At 43.2% G+C, this 22,345-nt stretch overlaps 1 protein-coding gene across 1 annotated transcript; it reads right to left on the reverse strand.

Moving 5' to 3' along the window:
- Positions 1-1,302: 1,302 nt before the first annotated feature.
- RUBCNL (rubicon like autophagy enhancer) lies at positions 1,303-20,770 on the reverse strand. The gene is made up of 15 exons (XM_072339218.1): positions 20,544-20,770; positions 18,424-18,532; positions 15,545-16,216; positions 11,964-12,049; positions 8,935-9,142; positions 8,200-8,298; positions 7,387-7,429; positions 6,874-7,006; positions 6,474-6,616; positions 5,779-5,843; positions 4,520-4,758; positions 3,753-3,814; positions 2,539-2,692; positions 2,327-2,417; positions 1,303-1,878 (listed from the first exon to the last, which is right to left on the reverse strand). The coding sequence occupies exons 1-15, from the start codon at positions 20,610-20,612 to the stop codon at positions 1,766-1,768; spliced, it is 2,286 nt and encodes a 761-aa protein (XP_072195319.1). The 5' UTR covers positions 20,613-20,770; the 3' UTR covers positions 1,303-1,765.
- Between the last annotated feature and the right edge of the window lie 1,575 nt (positions 20,771-22,345).

A 22,345-nucleotide genomic window follows, 5' to 3' on the forward strand; every position in this document is an offset into this window, starting at 1 on the left:
CATTGTGATACTTAGCTACGATTAGCCAGGATAAGCTGTACATGCTCTATGGAGACCTGGACTTAGCCTGGACTTAACTGAGTGGATGTAAAATGTGAAACTCAACCTCTGGCTCCCCACCACTGCATACATCTGTATATCTCAAGCATTTGTGAAAAGCACAGCCAGAAACCAGATTAGCTCTTCTAAATATGTGAATAATGAAAAAGATGCATTAAGTTACCCCGCAGGTTATCCCATGGAAGGATTATTCAAGTGAGCTCCTTTGTAAGCAGAAAATCCCTACAGCAAGGCCTTTCATGTGATTCAGTTAGTTGTGCACCCGACTTTAATGTTATGCAAGAGTAAATTCTCATTTAACTCAGCTAAATAAGCAGGATTCTTCTCGTCACGTCTTACTCTACGTCAATATCCCTTTGGTGATGCTGAGTAAGAGATGATAATCTTGCTTGAGCAGTAAGTAGTTGGTCTGTTTTGGGCCACAGAAAAAAAGAGCTAAGAGGAACAGTTGGCAAGTCCACTACTTCACATACTGTGAGTATTAGCACAGAGGTAGACTTAAATAGAGCCTGGTTACAGACAGCTGTCCTTTTCCTTACAAAATACTGGAGCCAGAAGGCAGGGAGAGGAAGAACAAAATGCAAAATGAACATGATATGTTCAAAATATTAAGGGCATCTTCGTGGAGAGAGCACAGCTTTAAGTACATGCTTGCAAGATCCGAGGCTTCTCTGGACAGGACTGTGGTAGAGACAGTGGACATGTCCTGTGGCAAGCCCATGCAGAAGCAGGTTTAGCCTGAAGAACTGCAGTCTGTGAGAAAGCCCCACTGTTGGAGCAGTTTGTGAAGGATTGTATCCCGTGTGAGGGGAAAGTGTGAGGAGAAAGGAACAGAGGTTTTCTGCTGTTATGGCATGACCTGTGCCCTTATTCCCCTGCACTGCTTAGGATGAGAGGAGAAGAGGGAAGAATTGGGTAATGTTAACCTGGGAAAAACAAGGGTAAGTTGTTTCTCACCCTCCTACTCAATTTTTAATTGGCAATACGTAACATTGATTCTAAGTTCAATCTGTTTTGACCATGACATTAATTGTTAAAGGAGCTGCCTGTCTTTATCTTGGCCCATGAGATTTTCCATCCTACTTCCTCTTTCTGTCCTGTTGAGGAGTGTGACCGAGCAGTGGGGAGGGTACCTGGCAGCCAGCAGGTGTAAACCCACCACAAGCTGCTGTAAGTCAGTTTAAAATACAAACTTACAATCCATAGTTCACATCAAGTGTTTGCCAGAAGAGAACTTCAGATCAGCTTCTACATAGAGCTTGCAGACGAGCTTCTTATATAGTAAAATCTTACATGAAAATGACTTCATTTTTTACCACTTTTTCTACTTCCAAAATCTGACACAGGTAAGGATTTCCAAGACTCGTTTACTATCTATACATTATTTGCATAATTACAGAGAAGAATCATTTTTACACGGAAGGAATACAATATTAAAGATCTTACATATAAGAACAAAACAGCAACAAAATGCTGCTCCCGGAATTAACATCCAGGCTTTCTGTCACCAGTTAAGACGAAACTCCTTAAGGGAGAGTTTTCAGGGATGGTATTAAAGGCCTTTTTTTTTTGGTTCCTTTCTTTTTTTTTTTTTTCCCCTAAAGGAAACATGCATTTAAAATAGTAATGTCTAAAACAACATCATTCAATACTCAGTCATGCACCTGAAGACTTGGCTTTGAGCAATCATCAGAGGAATCCAGTTTCACAGAGGCACCTGTGATGGAGTTTCTGAAAGCGTCCTCCGAGCTGCGATCCGCAGACATTTGGGGCAGCCTCCAGCCTTGAAACAGGCTTTGTGAAAGCACGCTTTGCACTCTGTTTATAAACACAAGCAGTTTAACGTTCAGGGAAAGAAAATAATCAATCAGTAGCTACGTTCCTTTAAGAATGTTCTGCCTGGTTCACCCAAGTGTAAAAGTAAACAGAAGCAGCATAAAACCAGAGCAACAATAACCACTGTAACAACTACGACCAACTGTTTTGGTAAGATTCCCAGGATTTACAGTGAATGTTGGTGAAATGTGATATAGCAGCAGAACAGCACTGATCCAGCCTCCCACAGCAACTGTAATTATGATCAGACAAGTCCCTGTTTTTACTCTCTGAATTTACTGGTACAAGACAGCCGCCACAGGCTGGTTTTCAAATACACACACTATTAAGAGTTCTCAAATATACATGCAAGTTCTCAGTCTTGTCCTACAGTAACAGTTGGAACAGCTTTACACAAAGAAGGAGGAAAAGTGTTTGCTTCAGAACGTACCTGTGCACCTTTTGCATTTGGAAATCTGAAATGCAAAGAGCAGATCTGCACTCTGACAGAATTCACAGATAAATCCTTTTGCTTGACAGAGCTACAGGAGTGGAAAGAAAGCTGGTTTACTTTTTAAGTTTAATCCAAGAGAAAAATTACTTGGGGACGTCAACAGGGCTATTCCTCACACCAAGGACCCAAGGGTACCAACCCTTCCTTACCTCACAGCCATCAACGTGAGAGGTGGAGCTCTTCAGAATGTCTTTAAGAAGGGGCAGTAACTGGCCTCGTTTGATCTTCACCAGATCATCCAATGAGAAGAGATGCAGCTCCTCCGTCAGATGGCTGGGAACCCGTTCAAATTCTTTCAGTACACTGCAAAGAAACCCCCCCAAAAAATCCACGTCTATTTACAAAAGATGTCTTTCAAGCATGTCTTAAAAATAAGCCTCTTTCACTTCTCCAGTCACTCAGGGATCACACAAAGCAGATTCCTGCTAAATACTACCTCCTCCCCTCCCAATCTTAGCTCACATTAACAAAAACTGAGGGTTTAGGATTTAGAATAAAATGTCTACTTTAAGTGTGCACTCCTCAGGCACTGCAATGTGCAGTTAGCCCAGAAATCTTCAAGTAAAGTAGAAAGGGATCTGTCCTTCCTCACACTGAACGTATAACTATTACATCCCACATATGGCCATTACAGAAGGTGCAGTGAAGATCTTCATGCTTATTTCCATAATGGAATCACAGCGTTGTGCAGAAGAAAGACATTAAAGTATCTATTATTTCATTTTGATGAACAATATATAACTGATGACCTTCTTAAAGAAATCCACATCGAAGCGATAACAGAACTTACTTTTAAGTCTTATTTTGTTCATGGCTGTTTTTATTGATGTCAGCAATTCTGCTGTGATTTCATCACTCACGTGTCTAACCACTGTTTATGCCCTTAGTTTGGGAAGGCCTACGCCAAAGATCTTCAGGTTGCAGCAATAAGCAAGATGAGCTTTATGCCTCCTCATATTCTAGCATTTATCACATTGGGTTACTACTTTCATTTTCATATTTGGATGCAACAAACTGAACTGAGCGTATGACAAATTTCTAGAAGGAATCTTAATTAACACTTAATGATCTTCTTTGTTTGCTTGTTGGTTTTTCAATACAACATCTCAGAGAGGTAGATAATATCTGGCCTTTTAGGAGCTAATGACAACCAAAGACATACAAAAGCTACCACTTAAAATGCTGCTCTTCACTCAACATTTGCAGTGCAATGGGAGGAAGTTCTGTTACCAGATTTTTCACTGATTATCAGATTAGCTCATTGAAAATTGCACTCAAATGTCTCTAGAGAAGAAGACTACAAGATATACCAGATATATGTGTGGTTTATAAGCTACTTTTCACTCATAATCATGGCCCGTACCTTTCACCAAACCTGCAGGTTTTCAATAGCTTTTTTAAATGAAAAAGCTGTTCTTGTGTCTCCTAAAAGATGAAAAGAAGAAGAAGAAAAAAAAAAAACATTTGTAAATGAAAGAGTATCACTTTTAAGTGAGAAAAAACAGTCAGAAACTCGTGAGTGTATTGTTCATAATTGGAAAGAAGCAATTTCACACTCAGCACAAACTTTAACAAGTGGATTTTCTAATGCATGAAGGGACAAGGAATGCTGAGACTACTTTTATTCGCTGACAAGAGAAACAATTCTTGGTGATGCCAACCACTCCACATCAGCTCACCAAGGTGCAAGATAAGAAAGCAGCTTGGAACTTCAGCAGAGCAGCCCTCCTTGTAGGAAGTGCAACCTTCAGAAGAGTTAAGGGTGTTTTAATAATGACTCGTAAAATTAAGGAGTCATTCAAAACCTCCAGAACTGTCCAATATTCAGTTGCCAAGCAGAAGTAAATATTTACTGCAGCTATTCAGTGAACTAAAATCAATTAAGGAAATGCCTCCTGTAGATGGGAAGAAATGAAACTTCTGGCATAGACTGCAATCTTCTCCCTGCTCCCTCATTATCTGTGGAGAGAGAGGGCAAGTCCCAGAAGTGGTGATGAGACAAGTGTTAGTGTAGAAAGGACAACTCTGTCCCCTTCCCCCACGCACAGCAAGGACAACTGGCTCTGAAGAGTCCTTCCCAAAAAGTCTCAGATCCACAACTTCAAAAACGTAAGAAAATCCGCCACTTACCCTCACCCTGTCCATTTCCTTAGATTTCGTATAGAGGGCTTTGTTAATAGAGGACACATTGAAAATCGGTTGCTGCCAGATACTGTCCAGGAGGTGTTTAGAGAAGTTGCATACGTAGTATTTCTTGAAGTCCCACTTCATGAGGATTCGGGCAGGAATTGCAGACTGAGCATAACTGTGGCAACAGTCACAAAAGTACTTCCCCAGGTAGTCACAATAGCGGAGTCTCCTGATATACTCTGCAGGGACACAGGTAGCAATGACACTGTGAATATTTAGGGAACGTACCTCTTGATGGTACACCGGTTCTGTCTAAATAACTCCTATCTAATGGAGAGAAGGGCAAGGAATTTCCTTGTCTTTATTTATTTTCAAAGTGGGGGAGCTGTTGTGGTAAACACGTTCATGAGGTTCATGTTTTCCATTAGAAGAGAAGGTTTTCCTCACTTCAGCATCTATCAAACTGAGCTTACCATATTCATCGCCATGAAGTCTTAGAGAACCCACTGTTACTTTACACAACAAAACACAAACACCACCGAAATATCACAAATTCAGAACCAAAAAGAAGAGTAGCAAAATACTTCCACCGAACAGAAAGACACACTGATCTCGGTGTTACATCTCTGTAATTGTTTTTTTCCACTCAAAGCCTTTCTTTCTTAGCTCTCTCAGCATCTCGTGCTTGCTCAAGTTCACGTGCTGTCACAGAATCTTCATATTTTACAGGCCATCACAAATACTGCTCTTTGTCAACTGACCCAGACCCTTCCAAGTGGTCCTGAAAGCCATTTCAAGGATTTCTTACATAAGGTCTGGTTACCAGACCTGAAAAATCACCACGTTGTCTAGCAGTTCTCAAAAACTACCACAAATACACCTCAGACAAGTAGGATTTTGTGATCAAGATTAAGAGAGAAATAATTTCTGAAACTGCTGTAAAATGTTGAAATAGTATTTTCCAGCCTCAAGGCTCAATTGTTTGTAGCTTTCTCTGTTTTGTTGTTGACTGTCACTGATTTTAACTGTGTCTCACAAGGACATCAAGTATCAAGTACTGTATTCTGTCCACAATATGAAATGCTGAGCAGTGGTAATGGGCTACAACACCCCTTTTTATCGTAGGCACGGCCAGCAGTGAGATTTTCCTTCTAGCTCAGACATATTCTACAACTGTGCTATATCTATGTTGATAAGTATTACAGCTTGATTATCACTTACGAGTATATTTTTTTCTTTTCTCTTTTGATAATACTTACTGCTTTCTATTGGGGTTCCACAACCAACACACGTAAAGTTCTGGGCAGCTACCACTGCATCTCTCCTGCATACAGAGATAAATGGTTATGCCTTCCACTATAAAATGCAGTTTTGTTATCATTTTCCCCAGCATTAGAGACAGTTTTCCCTTCCTTGGACAGTTACCCTTTCCTTGAGCACCTCCAGGGACGGTGACTTCACCGCCTCCTTCCCGGGCAGCCTGTGCCAATGCCTTACCACTCTTTTCTGAGAAGAAATTCTTCCTAATACCCAACCTGAATGTCCCCCAGTGCAACTTGAGGCCATCACCTCTCATCCTACCGCTGTTACCTGGGAGCAGAGGCTGAACCCCACCTCACCATAACCTCCTCTCCAGGGAGTTGTAGGGAACAATGAGGTCTCCTCTAAGCTTTCCCTTCTCCAGACTGAACCATCCCAATCCCTTAGCCCCTCCCCACAGGACCGTGCTCCATACCCTTCGTGTAAAAGTGCACACACTGTGTTAATCAAGGCGTGCCAACAGAGGGGAAACATATGCCATCTGCTTTCCAAAGCTGTTGACAGACACTGCAGAAAGCTGTCCCATGCAATAGCTCTAATCTTAGCTTCTATTAAAGGCTCCTTCCATTAATTTCAGCATGTTTCAGACAATCCTCCATCACTATACTGATAGTACTCACTTAATTAGACTTACTTGACTGAAGGGTGAATGCTAAATATAATCTGAGATCTTGGTGGGGACCAGCCAGAAGATCCTCTTAATTTAGACAGCAGCTTTATTTCTTCAGCCAGATTCAAACTGGATTCAAGCTCTCTTGGAATCTCTTCTTTCACAGACTATTGGGTAAAACAAACTCATGAAGATGAACAGCCATACGTTCATACCCAGACATGTTAAATGATAGAAGTCTTCTCCCTTTGTGCTTCTGGATTTTAAACTTTGATTTTGACCTGCATGCAATTCCCACACTTAAATTCCTTCACATCAGTCCCAACAGAAGGGTTTCCCACTATCCGTAACAGGGAGAGAACTGCAGTGAGATAGTTACTTGAGGAACAGAATAAAGAGCCCGCTGTTCTCGGCTCAGACTCACTCTCTGTTTAGATGAGCTCAGGCAGCCAGACAGTTGCACTGCAGATTCTGTTTGCAACCACTGTTTTCTGAAAGCTCTGCACAACTCCTGAGCCGTTGCTTCAGCAGAATTGCTGCCTGGTTCAGAAGACGACCTGAAAGTTAAGCAATAAAGACAGTGAAAAATGGCAGCATGACATCAACAGCTTCACTGCTTCTTCTGCATCCCCGAAGAGCTGTCTTTCATCCCTTCATTCCTATTCCCTTGCTTTGATACACCCAGGCCCTAGAAGATCCGCAGACACCGCCCTCTAGCAAGACTCCAGGAACTGATGAATGCTCTGTGAAGCCAAGTACCACATAAACATTTGTTGTCAAGCAGCATTCCTTCCCCTTCCTTGGTGAGTACCAAATTTTCCACTCCCACACCTTTCCCCAACCCATCGAGAAGAGTCACCAGACCCAGCAGAAAAGGTAGTGCCACTGCATCGGGCTTAAATGGCAAAGGCTGTTACATGAAAATGCAAAGCATTACCTTTCATTTGAGGTCACAGACAGATTTTCAAGGTGTTCAAGTTCTGTGGTAAAGGAGAAAACTTGATCAAATTATCCATGAAACAAAGCTTCTGTTACTCAGCACTGTTTTATATCTATCCATCTTGTGTTTTAATACAGGTGTCAGTCTCTAATACATTCATCCTTACAACACCCTTGTTAGATGTGGGAAATAACCTAAGGCTGTAAAAAAAGGCACGAGGAGCCTGATTTTCTGCAGAGTTAAGACATAAATAAAAATAATAATCATCTGTTAACAGGAGAAAATAAGATGGAGGTTAAACATGGCTCAGGCCACTTGTAAGGGTTCATATTTCTGTATATGTGAAAACCAGAAGGTAAGCAGAGAAACATCAGGTTCTCTGAAGAAGAGCAGAGCACTGGCAACTAAAGGCATAGTGATAATCTGCTCTAGTCCAAGATCAGAGGTAGAGCTGCCTAAAGCCTAATAATTTTCTAGTTAAACATATAATATACTGTCCTAAATTCTCCCAAACGACGCTGCTACAGTTGGCTGAGGCTGTAAATTAAATGCGAGTTTCTCATTTGTTCACCCAAATTAATTTGCTTTAAGCATAGCTGTAATCCATCAGACCAACAAAGATATTTCATTTGCAGAAAGGAAATCCTGCACCACCCAGGGGTTTCTGCATGTTTTCTACCAAGACTCATGTCTACACGGCTCTTTCCATTTTGCCATTCAATCTCTGCACTTACTAAGGTCAATAAATTTTCCAAGTGATGCAACATACTCATCTGAACAATAAAGCTGTTTCTGCAATTAAAGTCTTACCAATGATGACATATTCATCCTCTGAGTCACTGGGGCAAGGAAGTCCAGTAGCCTCGTGATGCAGTGGTACTGAGGAGCTGCCCATCAGCATGGCACAGCCTGACCAGAACAAAGAAGGCACCAATAAAGCTATCCAGCATCTACAGAGTAGCTGCAATTATGCTCTTCACTTTTCTTTGCTTCCCTAAACTTTTAGCACACAGCCTTTATCTGCAAGACTTTGAGACACACAGAGTGAAGTCCTGGGAGCTTGTCACATAGCATGTTTCCTGGTTTCTTAGGGAGAAGCTTCTAGAAACTAAAATACAAGTTTTAACAGCAGCCTCTCCAAGCACACACCATTCATTTTCATCCTGTCATCTAGGCTTAAGTTACGCCTCTTAATACTTGTATTACTCAAGAGATTTAAATCTACTTAAAAATGCATGTGCTGACACAAGCATTACAGTGCCAGGAACACTTATTAACCTGATTCAAACTAAATGTACATGAATACTCAGGGCAATTTCACTCAAACCAATTGCATGGCCTGATCTGCAAACTGCAGAATTCAGCACAGGATGAAAAAGCTATGCTTCAAATCCTGAAAATGAGGATTTAAGTATGGAGAGGCTCAAAAAAGCTGACAAGGAGATACGGTTGCAAGCAGTACCCAAGTTCATTTGGTGTTTTCTTGCACAAGAATACACAGCAATGGCTGCCAGAAAAGGCTGCATTACAGATGAAGTAACTTGCCTTCATAACCGCTGTCTGTGGAGGCAACAGAAGAATCAGACTTCTTTTCTCCGGGATAAGAAGATAACTCTGAATCAGTGTGATAGCTGCCATCTGACCCGCTCGTTTCATCCATACCCCAAGACTCTGCTTGCTGGCTTAGGATATTACATTTCATCTTTTCCAAGGATGCTATAATCATATCCGCAACAAAGAAGTGGGCATTCTCCTGGACACAAGATAGGAACACTCATTAGTATGCTGTACATTCAATATTCACCTAAGGGGACATTAAATGTGTCATTTTCTACATGCTTTTTCTATTCAAGAAATGAAAATGTACGACTATTTCACCTTTCATTCACACACTCAAAAAACCACCCCAAGGCCAATTTGGAGACAATACTCTAAAGGCAACTGCCCAGATAATTGTCTCACCCTCGATTAAAATACACAATTTACTTTTATCTTGCCCATCTTTAGATACAAAGGAACTTAATTACATGCCTAACTGATGAATATGTACGCATCTTTGGGCTTCTAGTTACGCTGCCTTTTTTAATATACAAATGTTAATCCTATTTAACAGCATATAATTTCAAGTCATGGTATCATTGCCAGTTGAGTACAAGCAGTTTTGCATTCATGCTAATGTGGATGAGGCCAGAAGGGATAGGCTATAAGACGGACTGCAGGTTCTCAGATCTGATGGGTGGTATGGAAGCTCAGCATACCCCCTCTCTCTCTCCCCTCTACTGTGTGTACCTGCACTGTTCAAAATCAAACCTCTTAGTTCCCGCGCTGGTACCTAAAGGTAGAGATTCCGTGTGCAGAATAGTTCAAGTTTTCTTGGAGTGACTTAAGATCAGGAAATTCTACCACTTGTGTCAGTATTTATGGCAGCACCTACAAGCATGAAGAAAGGCACTGGCGCTTAAAAATACCCTCAATCTTATAGAGCACAGCAGACATCTCCACTGCATTCTTACTGTCCTGAGCCAAATCCTTTCTTATCATCCACATTAATCTCAGAAGTCTCTAGGTGTTTAAAGAAACTTCTAGCTTTCACTTAGTGGTGATTAATATCACTTGCTTAGTTCTCCAGAGTCAACTTTCAGTGAATCTCTGGACATGCCATTAACAAAGGAAAGCAATGAATGCACTTTTTCCTTTTAGGAGGCAAAGAGGCCGTTCTGAAGATCCAAAAGCTGCTGCACACATTGGTTAACCCCAGGCTAGAGGAAGAGCACAGCATACCAGCATGTCTTGCTGACAGAAGCAGTCAGGAGTTTATCTGAGAACAATTGTGAAGCAATACAGATTCTGGTGCTCCTATACACAGCAGGACTATCAGCTTTCAGCTCTTCCTGCTGCTAGGGTCCGTCACCTTGGGAAGGAGCTCAGCTGTGACACCTTCTCATTTCCCTTCCCTCCCACTCACATCACAGTGGGATGTCTTCCTACATCACTTGGCCCACATCCCTCCTGGCACAGGATTACAACACTCAGCCTTCCTGACACTCTGTGTACCTTAGCGGGTTTTTCAATCTGCTCCCTGGTCTCCTGGTGACAGAGCAAATTATTTTGGTGTTGGTAACCACACTGCGGGTAGAGAAATACACCACCTCCTTTCCAAAGTACCTTTTGCAAAAGCAACATGTAAAACTTAGCTTGCAAACCTCTTTTTCATTTGCTTGTTTTTCCCTTTTACCCTCTCTCCTTTAAATGCACCTTAGGGGCACAGAGAGCTTCAAATCAAATGCAGAACTTACCACGCCAGTGAAATCCATGCTACACACAAATATCAGTATTTCTTGGGCCCAGGACATGGGATTAAACACATATCTATTGTCCAGGAAAATCAGCTTTACTAGGCTAAAGCTAGAATTACACTACAATTAATTACACGTATTAACCTCTCTTTTCCCAAAATTGGAAATGGGAAACATAGGAAAAGATCAAGAACTTATTTACCACACAGAGTTAAGTGCTACAGCTCTATCTTGTCACCTTTATCTTAGTTTATAGGTTCAAATGGGCTGCCAAGCTTAAACTAATGCAGATGTTGCAGTTACAGTTATTCATTTTATTATTCTTTTAAAGTAACCACTCATGTTCTTCGTAAGGAAAGACAGAGAAAATAGGCTCTTCACACCACCTGATGGTAAAATCATGTGTAAATCCCACCTGTATGCATGTGTCTCTGAAAAATTCTACTGTGACATGCACTAGTATAGAATCATAGAATCACAGAATCATAGAATTACCCAGGTTGGAAAAGACCTTGAAGACCATCAAGTCCAACCGCAGCCTAACCAGTAGCCTATCTCTAAAAACCCTCTGCTAAATCATATCCCTGAGTACCACATCCAAACGGCTCTTAAACACATCCAGGGATGGCGATTCAACCACCTTCCTGGGGACCCTATTCCAATACCTAACTACTACCCTTTCTGTAAAGTTCTTCCTAATATCCAACCTAAAGTTGGATAGTTACTTTAAAGTCATGGTAGAGCAAATCGACTTTGTCCTTGTGAAATTTCATTGGGAAAAACATATTGGTGCTAGGTGGATGGTTGAACCGGATGATCTTAGAGGTCTTTTCCAACCTTGGTAATTCTATGATTCTATATTTCTTGGCCCTTCCTAAACAGGTTGGTCAGTGCAGATGACCTCCAGAGGCCACTTCCAACCTCAACCCTTCTGTGATTCTGTGAAAATGGTGGAACAAACAGTTCTAAAATATGTCTATCGTTTTAAAATAATGGAAAAAAACTCAATTGTGATGGACCAAGAGGAAAACCCAAATGAAGATACGGGTATTTTAGGTCTGTAGGTGGACTCACAACGGGAAGAAGAGGGAAAATGCAGAATTTGTAAAGATTAGGAAAAAAAGAACTTTCTGATAACTAAGGTCAACTGGACAGTACAGTCCCTACAGAGATGACAGCAGCTGACAGCAGCTACTGAGAAATGCTTCATGCCATCTGATTTCATACCTATAGAAATGGAAAATATCATTATTATAATATATTTTTTGCTGTTCTCACCTTCTCCACATCTTCTGGAAGCACAAAGATGTCCTGCAACGTACGATTCACGGGTACAGCACTTACATTCAAAATGGAAGCAGAACCTGTGGGTATAACAAGAACTTTTTCAGTAATAATAAGTTACCAATATCTGATGAATCTTTGTCCAGACTTACAGGACTCATTCAATCACTGCTGGTCTTGTGCAGCTACAGCAGTTTGGAAGAAATTTTGTCTTCATGTTACCATATCCTTCCTTGAAGGATATGCTCCCTTGAGTGCTTGAAAGGAGCATATAAACAGGAGGGGGAACAGCTGTTTATGAGGGTGGATAGTGATGGTTTTAAACTGAGACAGGGGAGGTTTAGGTTAGAGATTAGGAGAAAGTTTTTCACACAGAAGGTGGTGACACACTGGAACAGGTTGCCCAAGGAGGCTGTGGATGCCCCATCCCTGGAGGCATTCAAGGCCAGGCTGGATGTGGCTCTGGGCAGCCTGGTCTGGTGGCTGGCAACCCTGCACATAGCAGGGCAGTTGAAACTAGATATCACTGTGGTGGCCCTTTTCCTATATTCTTATCAGTTGAGATAAGAAACATCCTCCTAATTAAAAACAAGCAGAAATAAGGAAAGGAAAATATTATTTATCTTTACATATGATTTAGATATGTAACTGTGAAACCTAATGGAGCTTTCTCTCCTGTTTACCTTATTCACCCCTCTTCCATCTTTTAAGAGTATAAGGCAGAAAAACAATTCTGGTTTCATAATTTTAAATACAACTTACTTCTGTTTTACATGAAAATGACGTTCTGTACCACATGATGACTGGTGCTATACAGAAATAGGGGGGAAAAAAAGGAACATCCATGTCTCACTGAAACCATGGAAGAGTTACAGCATGTCACATGTTACTTAAGCTGCCCAGGAATGTAAGTTAGGGTAAAATCAAGAGTTGGGGAATTAAGAATGGGGAATCTCAACAGGAAGCATAATGAGATTTACATTTTGCTCAAGAGATTTACCAGTAGAAATTACTCCGCTTCCCTCACTTCTCTATGGAGGAGGATGCCATGTCCATGCTGAGGCAATGTGGTTGGGATGACCAGTATAAAAGCAGGCAGAAAACTAGATAAAGACCCATGCTAAGGAATGCATATTTTGTAAAAGCACTTAAAAACACAGAATACATCACTACAGACAGGTTCTCCTGGGATCAAGTTGTACTGTGACACTTAGCTTGAACAGTTACTACTGTGAAAAGTTTTACTCCCATTCCCAGAAGCTCTGTGGCAAACAGAGGATGTGACAGAGAATTGCAGTAGACCTCTGGAGTCATGCAACAACCAAGTGAGCAGCACAGGAACTGTGCAAGGCAAAGCCACTTCCCAGTCAAAGGCATGGGGAGAGTGTTTTGTGCTAGCCCTGTATTTCAGCAGCACGGGCAGACTACAGGGAAGGAGTCCAGTGCATCCAACATCAGGATTCACTCTGGGTCTGATTCAAAGTGACGTGGTTGGCTTCTGTCTCTGAGCACCATTCAATGCCCGGAGGCTGCTAAGGCTGTGGAAGGAGAGCTTACAGCCACAGAAGGAAATGACCTTGGCGTACCCAATGGTTAAATGCAGGAACAAGTCTCCTGAAATACCTGTGACACAGCAGCCTCAACAAATCTGTCACACGCTCTCCATTAGCACCATGGAGCTTTTTCAGGTCTCATGGGGCCGCTGGAGAATGGACCTTAAAAGTGTGAAAATGGGACAAGCTTTAGCAGGAGTCTCACAGGATCAGCAGAAGGAGCTACCTTGTTAAATCTCATTGAAAAAAAAAAATATATATGTATACATATATTTTGATTCAAATCATTTTCTTGAGCATCCCCCACCTGTTCTCCAATAAGAAACAGAAGTGAGGATCTACCATCCAGTTTGAAACAGCAATCAAAAAGAAGGCCCAACAGCAGATGCCTTCTGTGAAATTCCTGCCCTCAAATTAAGCATTTCTTCTTTTACAGTTTGTCATTCCATTTCCTGTCCTCATTGTCCTGAGTATCATAGTGTGTGTGTGTGGGGGGGGAAATATAATCACATCACACTTCACAGTCTCTAACACCACCCATTCTGGACCACCCAGAAGTTATTTAAACAACTGGAAGCGACAATGAAAGATGAAATCTGTACTGAACAGAAGCCTAGGACTGATGCAGAGCCTGCCTTACTGCACAGTGTCTCACAGCACTGCGGATTATAAGTTACTAAAACTAAGGTCACGCTTCTTCAGCCACCTGGCTGCTGTGTTCCTATGTTCCCTCTGCAGTGAAGCAGGAGCATTACTGATCCAACAGAAACCTATGACACGTCCCACTTGTGCCAGAAACCTGAGTCACATGCAACTTACTCTCATACACGTGCCCTGTGGTCCCTGATGACATTTGGAGCCTTGGCTGTTTCCCAGACCGAGCTCCCAAAACCTGTGTGACTGGCTGAACCCAGCTCCCAGCATGGGGTGTGGTTTCCTTCTCCCTGCTTCTACCCAGCGCTCTTCAAACGCTTTGTGCCTGGGTCAGCAAACAAAATACCCAGCCTGGGTCAGCAAACAAAATACCCAGAGGAAGCAAACAACCAGCATCTCCGCCGTCCTAACAGTTGACAACAGCCTGTTCCGGATGACAGAGCTCTGAATATTAAAGGCTCCCATTCCTTCAGAGAGGAATTTGAGGTGTCGCTGCCAACTCGAGCCCTGAGAGGTGCCTTCAGCAAACAGCTAGGAAGCATCAGACCTTGGAAACAGAGCTTAACAGAGAGTCAGTTCTAGGCCTTTGCTTTTCAATATAACACAAAGGTAGGCTGACTGCTTCTTCCCATTTCTCCTCTTTCCAGCCCCCCCAAAAAAAAGGTTTCAGTTGCACCATCCTTTTGGGACACAGCATCTAGTAAAGTTGAGCTCCATACCACTGCAGGAACAGAAGGAGGCCCAACACTCATTAGCAACCATCAGTCTGCAGAACAGGCATCCATACAGACTGAAACTAGTACGGGTTAGAAAGAATCCGATCTGGATCTGGAGAGGCTTTGAGACAGCTCAACTGAGAAAGGGAAGAGGAGTGAAAGTAGTCCAGCTCCTGTACAAGTCCCTTAGTCAAACCAAGGATGGATGTTAATTCCTTCCCTCCAAAAAAATAAGTAAAAGCAGAACTGCAGGACTGCCTGCCTTCTAGTTCATGTCAAACACAGGGAGAGGAGGCTGTGCCCACTAAGATCTATGCTACCTGCTTTCAGAAGAAAAGCAGCAGTGAAGAAATGATGAAGCTATTGGAAGTCTCATCCACGGGATGTTCTATATTGATCTCAGTTCAGTGATACTGGAGGCTGCATACCAAAGAAGCATGTCTGAGTCAACAGGCAGCACTGCAAGCCAGAATGCCTGGTTTCACTGCCTCCTTCATTTTGAAGCTTCCTCTTTCTTTCCTCCCCCCTGTTTTGAATGACAGCATTAGCATTCACAGTAAATAGGGCCAATTTCAGTTTCATTTACATCGTCTTTCCTTTCCTAGCACAGAAATCTCAAAACAATAAAGTGATGTGTGAAATGTCAAGTTACCTGTTTGATTGAATGGCTCCAACTGGGAAAACACACTGGGAGAACTGCTGTCAGCACTGCTGACTTTTGCAGGCTCTGAAGCAGCAGGGTATTTAAATAGATCCGTTGGCTTACTGACAGTTGAATCCGGAGGAAGCCTTGTTAAAGCCAAGTCTTGTTCAGGGAAAAGATTTTGGCATTCTTTTCCAGGATGCACAACAGCTGAAGTGACAGTGCCTCCCGTTAATGTCACTTGCGTAAAGCAGTCTCGCTTCAGAGGGGATATGTCTGAAAGAGTGAAGCCATTCAGGGAAGAAGTAGCAGGATCCTTGTCGGAATAACATGGATGAAAGAAAGCATCCAGGGCAGGTCTAGAGGAATCACAGTTTGTATTGTCCCAGCAGGCTCGGTGCCGTGTAAACCTAACGTCTGTTTGTGTGCAGGCAGTGCTCTGATGTACAGAATCACTGTCAGTGTCGTCATCGTTCTCCCCATTGCTGCTTTCCTCCCATCGCTCCAGATCACTGTCAGGGTTCTCAGCTCCCTGCATGGTGGTGTGCTCTGACAGCAGAGAGGGCTTCAGACCAGATGCACTTAGAACAGACACCAGGATGTCTTTGATAGCTTCAGCACTATCTGGGTACGATGCCAAACTTCCGGCATGTCCAATTACAGCTGGCCTGGAATATTCATCTGTTCAAAAAAGAAAAAAGAGAAAGATAGTTAGGAGATGATAATAGCAAAAAAATGAGAAGAAAGGGAAGAACTGAATGCACACATGACTATGTGCATTCAAGAAGGATTCTGCTTTAAGCAATCAGGAAGCAATTCTATTGCTGATAAGGCCAAGTCATAAACCAACAGTAAAGAATGCTTCTTCTAGACAAACATCAGCTAAGACTTTAATGGCGGCCAATTGTCAGCATGCTCAGAAACAAACTATCTCTGCAAGCCCCAATGAGCTACAGTTAGGTAACTTAGAGCCCTGCTACCCACTGTTTGGTTCTATTGCCAATAAACAGAAATTCACATTACAGCAAGACAAGTGCAGGATCAGTACAATGACAAGAAAAAGACATGCACAGCTAGAAATAAAAGGGCATGTCCTTGCATGTTTCAGTTTAGTCAGACACTCCTCCATCACAAAGGCTAAAGTAACCTTTGGTCCATTACACAGGAGCAGCAACATTTACAGGATATCAGTTCTGTCACAGTGAGCTCATTAGAATGCCTCTGTGAGCCACGGCCCTACGTGATCTACTGCAAAACTGGAGATCAACAGAAAACTGGAAAGCCGTGTTGAGTGGCAGCAGAAGTGCGACGTAGGAGGGCGTGCTGCAATCAGTAGATAGCAATGAATAAACTGAACCTGAATCCTATACCTTCCACAAAAAGCTCCATAGGAACTGCAGTCATCTCAGAATGGAGAGGCTGGACACGGAATCTAGGTTCTTCAGAAGAAACTATCAGCCTCATCACAACAAAGCTAACAGCTGTCTCCTTTGGGGAAGATAAGGCTGTTGTAAAATTCTAAGAATAGGTACAATCAAAGAGATTCATTTCCAGGGCAAAGGGCTGTTAGTTCAGACCACAAGGAATGTTAAACCCCACTAGTGAAAATAGCAGTAAAGCTTACAGACTACAGACTTTGCCCAGAGGTTGTTCTCCTTGGGCATATCTTAAGAGAAAACAACAAACCTCCCCATGAGTAACTCCCCTGGAAAGCAGCGTGTGCTCAAACTGCTCCTTAGATAAGAAAGTTTAGTAATGAAGGGATCCAAAACGAAACACGCAGTCTGGAAAAGCAAGTCTATAAACAGCAAGCCCTCCTCAAGAAAGAAACTGAAAAAATTAACTGTTAGGAACGTGGTCTTCAAGCTGTACTGCAAGAGCTCCTGCAAAGTTGTCCTCAGGAAACCAGGTCAAAATTAGTTCACCACACTTTAACATTGGTTGAGACCAGCCACTAGGAACAAAGCTCCTGTACAAACAGCAGCAAAACAGCGCTTTTTATTGACTGCATTTGCAAAGCAGACTGTGCTGGAAGCACCTTGACAACACAGCCAACCATGGTATAGTTTAAAGGCAGGAATGAGAAAACAAAAGCCAGCTGATTTTCAAACAAATATATTTTGATCTTTTAAAGAAAAAGAGCGTAATTTTGGTAATTATCAGGGATTTCAGTTGTACAGGAATACTGTAACCTGAGGCTTATCCCTGATGTGGTGCTCAGGGATATGATTTAGCAGAGGGATGTTAGTAAGGGTACTATGGTTAGGCTGTGGTTGGACTTGATGATCTTCAAGGTCTTTTCCAACCTGGGTAATTCTATGATTCTGAGCTATAAACTTTTCCATGCAAGACACAACATTTAGTCTGTCTACACTGTCTCCAATTCTGCTCTTCACTCCTACTGCAAAGGCCATCCTGACAGCCTTCCTATTCACTCCCCAGCACCACAGAGCATAAATCATACAGCTGTGCTGACTCTATCTGTTAAACAAATGTTCTTAGGCGACTCAAGAAAAAGCAGGCTTTTAAACTGTAACACAGGTTACTGCACTGCTAAGCCTGGAGAAAAAGAACAGATAAAAAAAACACCAGTACCGCATCTTACGTTACTTCCAGAAATAGCTTGGTTCCAATTTGAAAAATAACTCAATTTCCATTCCGTAACTGATAGTCATGTGAGTAATTATGGTAATACAAAAACCTAAGAAACGATTCCTTCCGAACCCTACAATGCACTTTGATGTTGTCCCATGTTAAAAGCCAATTAGCAGTGTTCTTTCTCCAACGAGGCTGCAGTTGTGTAGCTCACACCAAGATCAACAGATTTTACCAGCACTACAAATACCAGTACAGTTCCCCAGGAGGCATCTTGGAATGAATGAGCGTACCTGAAAGGACTGAAATTTGAGGTGTCGGAGCAAGACAGCTAATCCTCACCGAGAGATTTGAAGAAAACGCCGACTCGGTAAAATCCACCTTTAGGCTTTCAGCACTTAACTAGGACAAGAACAAACAGAAAACTTGGTTATAGGACAGCAGTACTCTGGTAGTGACACCTCAGCCTCACCGTCAGCGGACAAAGAGCTAAGGCTGCTGCTTGCTTGGGAGTCTCATCAAATGCATGCTCTGTTAAAGACCACTGGCATCTTAACTCTGTATTTTGCATGTTACCTCACAAGGCAAGTGAATTTCAGTGTCCAAGCCTGAAGGCCAGGTTGGATGGGGGCCTGGGCAGCCTGGTCTAGTATTAAATGTGGAGGTCGGTGGCCCTGCCTATGGCTGGGTGGGGGGAGATGGGCTGAAGACTCACAAAGTCTCTTCCCACCCTGCCATTCTGTGATTCTGTGATGACTAGAGCTTTAATAATTATAAAATAACAAGATAGATAAAGCAGACCATGTCTCTAAAGAGAGACGTGTTTCTCTCACCTGTTTTCTTGCTTGGAAGAGATTACCACTACCTGGAAGTCAAGGAGCTGCAGTGTACAGCTGGAAGGAAAGGCCAGTTTAGCTGTATAGGAAACCCTGACCTCCAAGCTGCCTGATCACCCAGCAGTATCAACTGACATCAAATGCGGTCACGCACCCATTGCAGCCTAATTTGTTATAACGTTACTATATGGAGCTGACGTCAGCAACATGGTTGCACAAAGCAGATGACACAACAGGACAACACTTGACCTGGCATACAGCCGGCCCGTTTAAGATGGCAAAAAAACAATGTGAACACATTCAAACAGATTGAGCAGATTTATAGCAGATAAGCACTTCGCTTTGTGTGGTCACGCCATTTCCAATTTCCATTTTGACCCTCTAAGCCAGATTCAATCACACTGTCAAACCAGCATGAGCTGAATCAGGGTAAGCAGTTTAGCACGGGTACTGAGGGAAGATGCACTAAAATACCCCCATAAGCAAGCAAGGTACACCTGGACCATCAAAGCAAGAGGTCAACTGCCTAAAACTGCATATTCTTTGTACGGGTCATGCATTAACCTCTTCTTCCTTCATAGAATGGCTAAGGTTGGAAGGGACCTTAAAGCCCATCCAGTTCCAATCTCCTGCTGTGGGCAGGGCAGCCACCCACTAGATCAAGCTGCTCAGGGTCCTATTCAATCTGACCCTGAGGGTTCTGAAGGGCATACTGTCTCACAGTTAGATGTCTCCATGCAGAAGTGACTAAAGGATCACATACAGGATCACTGTGATTCCATACAAAGAGAAAGGCACAAGAAAGGTAGCTGCCCTCTGCCAGCCCACGTTTCCCTTTTCATGGTCCTGTGGGAGAGTGAGGTGATCCAGATGTCAGATTTAGCCCAGATACCCTCAGACTCATGGAAAGCAGAAGTTTCCAAACTACAAAACCACAAAGCATTTCCCTTTCTTTCAACAGAAGAATAACGCTTCAGAGCAAGCATGCTGAATTGCAAATATTTAGTGTCAGCACTTAGAAAAATATACTGTTTGGTATCCAGTTGGGCCTTTATTTTTCCTCTCTAAAAGAGAGGAAACATTGTGCAGGCAGACTTTATACATCTATTACTGATAACACTTGACAGAACAGTTCTTCCAGTGTTGCCTTCCAATATTTAAAGGGAGTTTATCAACATGAGGGAAATCAACTTCTTACATGGGTAGACAAGGGGGAATGGTTTCTAACTAAAGGAAGGGAGATTTAGATTAGATGTCAAGGGAATGTCTTCTCCTGAGATGCTGCGACTTCAGCTATGCCACAGATAATAAAGCTCTGTCAGTATTGAACTACCGAACAGCAACAAGTAATTAAGGAACACTCAGAAGGAAATCAGCCAACGAAGCTGCATGAGATGCAGTAAACCAAATTCTCCATAACACGAAGCAGTCGAGCCTTTCCTCCCACCTCCTCAATATTGGGAACGCGTTAAAATTCAGCTCCGCTTTTAAGATCTCGGTTATTTAGCCCAGTCGAAAGCCACGCTGGGGGTCAAACCCCATCTGAAACTCTCCATCCCGCAGCCTCCCCTCCTCACCTTTCCGGAGCCGCGCTGCCTGAAGGCTCCCAGCCACTGCATGGACAGACATGACGGCGACACGTTCATCGTTGTCGTCGCACCTGGAAGTAAACGGGGCGCTGAGATCGGGCGGTCCCCCCGATCCCCCCTCCAGGCCCCTCTCCTCACTCGCTCCGCGCAGCTCCCAGCAGCTCAGCCCGCTGAGGCCGGCCCGCACTCCCGCCTGCCGGCCTCCGAAGGGCGGGAGGGACGCGGGTGAAGGGGCGGTGCTGAGGGGCGGAATGCCCGCCTCTGTGCACGGCGGGCTGCTGGGGACGAAGGGAGGCGAACCTGTGGAAAAATAGGGAACAAATAAAATCCTGTTGCCTCTCGTTGCCGAGGTTGACCGAAATAAAAGAGAGGATGAAGCGAAATAAATCCCTGTCAGTGAGGATTTCGGTTAACGAAAAGGTCTGTCGGCCCGGAGCTCTTTTTTCCCTCACAGAGCAACCAGCAGCACCAACCCAGTTCCCCTGAGGTCTGAATGCCGGTCCTGCTGCACAATTTGGGGGAAAACAACCCAAAACATTGCCCTGCCCGTAAAGAGATGTCAATGGGGTGTGAATGAGGAGTGCTGGCTGAGGGGGGATGCGGGATACAGGCGGCAGGATAACCCGCACACCTCTCGGGGGAGTATATGTGCGAGTGTTTATTGCACCTGATACATTGCTAAGGAAGGTAGTTATCCTTCTGTGTTGTACAAGGGTTGAGGCATCTTCCAGGCTCTGAGTCTTAGGGGGCTCAAACTGCAGTTCCTAGTCACCACTTGAAGCTAAAAATAAAGCTGAGCTCTCTTTGGAGATCTTAGAAGTTGCTGATTGCCCATAAAAAAATATGAAAACTATGCATAGGAGCTTAAGAAATTGCAAAGCACGAGGAAGTAGAAAGGACACAGAGTCCAGATTATGCCGTACAGGAATAAGCAGAAGTACCAACACAAAACAGAGCTGCAGCTGAAAATATGAGCTTCCAGAAGCACTGGAGTCACTGCCGGCCTTTTTATATTGTGGTGGCATGATTCAGACACAGATTTGGACTTGGCCAGCAAATAGTGCAGTGGATTCACATTGTGTAAACATAGGTTTCCCTGCTGGCCAGGCTGCGCAGCTGTTGTCTGAACTTGGTCTTTGTGTTACCCAGCGCTGCGTATTTCAAATTCCCAGCTATAAAATGGTAATTTCATACCGTTACGTATAAAAACAAATGCTGCTTTTCAGACCACTTTCAGGCAAGGAAGAGCAGCTAGTGAGGAAAAAGCTACAGGCACACTCCTAGTTCTGCTAGGTTTCTTATTGAAGCCTGGCAAAAACCAGCAGGGAAAGGGTTAGTGGGCATGGTGGTGATAGGCCAACAGTTGGACTAGATGATCTTAGTGGCTTATCCAACCTTAATGATTCTCTGTTTCTCTGGTTCTATAGTATGTACTGCATTCCACTAGTTTCCGCTACATTGAAAAGCAGTACATCACTGCAAAATGGTAAATGTACCTGAAAGTACTAACATGCGAGAAGAATGTGATATCATTTCAAAAGCTGTCATGCCCATTTGCTGCTCTCTCTCTATCTATCTATCTATGTCTCAGGAACTCTTGGATTGCCTCATACCCTTTTTGTGGATGTCACCAACAGAAACATTAGAAAACTTGGCAGATGCGGAATCACATGGAAAAAGAGGAAGGAAGTGCCAGCCTCTTTTTAAAGCTGATGGGGTTGGGGGGAGGGGAGGAGGCAGCTCAGCAAGGGCTGGGGCACAGCATGTGAACATCTTACCCTAATAGAACA

The sequence above is a fragment of the Excalfactoria chinensis genome, chromosome 1 (genome assembly GCF_039878825.1).
Source record: "Excalfactoria chinensis isolate bCotChi1 chromosome 1, bCotChi1.hap2, whole genome shotgun sequence".
Taxonomy (NCBI): Eukaryota; Metazoa; Chordata; class Aves; order Galliformes; family Phasianidae; genus Excalfactoria; species Excalfactoria chinensis.

Coding starts and splice junctions, on each gene's coding strand:
- RUBCNL (XM_072339218.1), bottom strand. CDS start 20,612: ATGAACGTGTCGCCGTCATGTCTGTCCATGCAGTGGCTGGGAGCCTTC. Junction 3,815..4,519: donor AGGAAATGGACAGGGTGAGG/GTAAGTGGCGGA, acceptor TTCATCTTTTAG/GAGACACAAGAACAGCTTTT. Junction 2,418..2,538: donor CTCACGTTGATGGCTGTGAG/GTAAGGAAGGGT, acceptor CCACTCCTGTAG/CTCTGTCAAGCAAAAGGATT.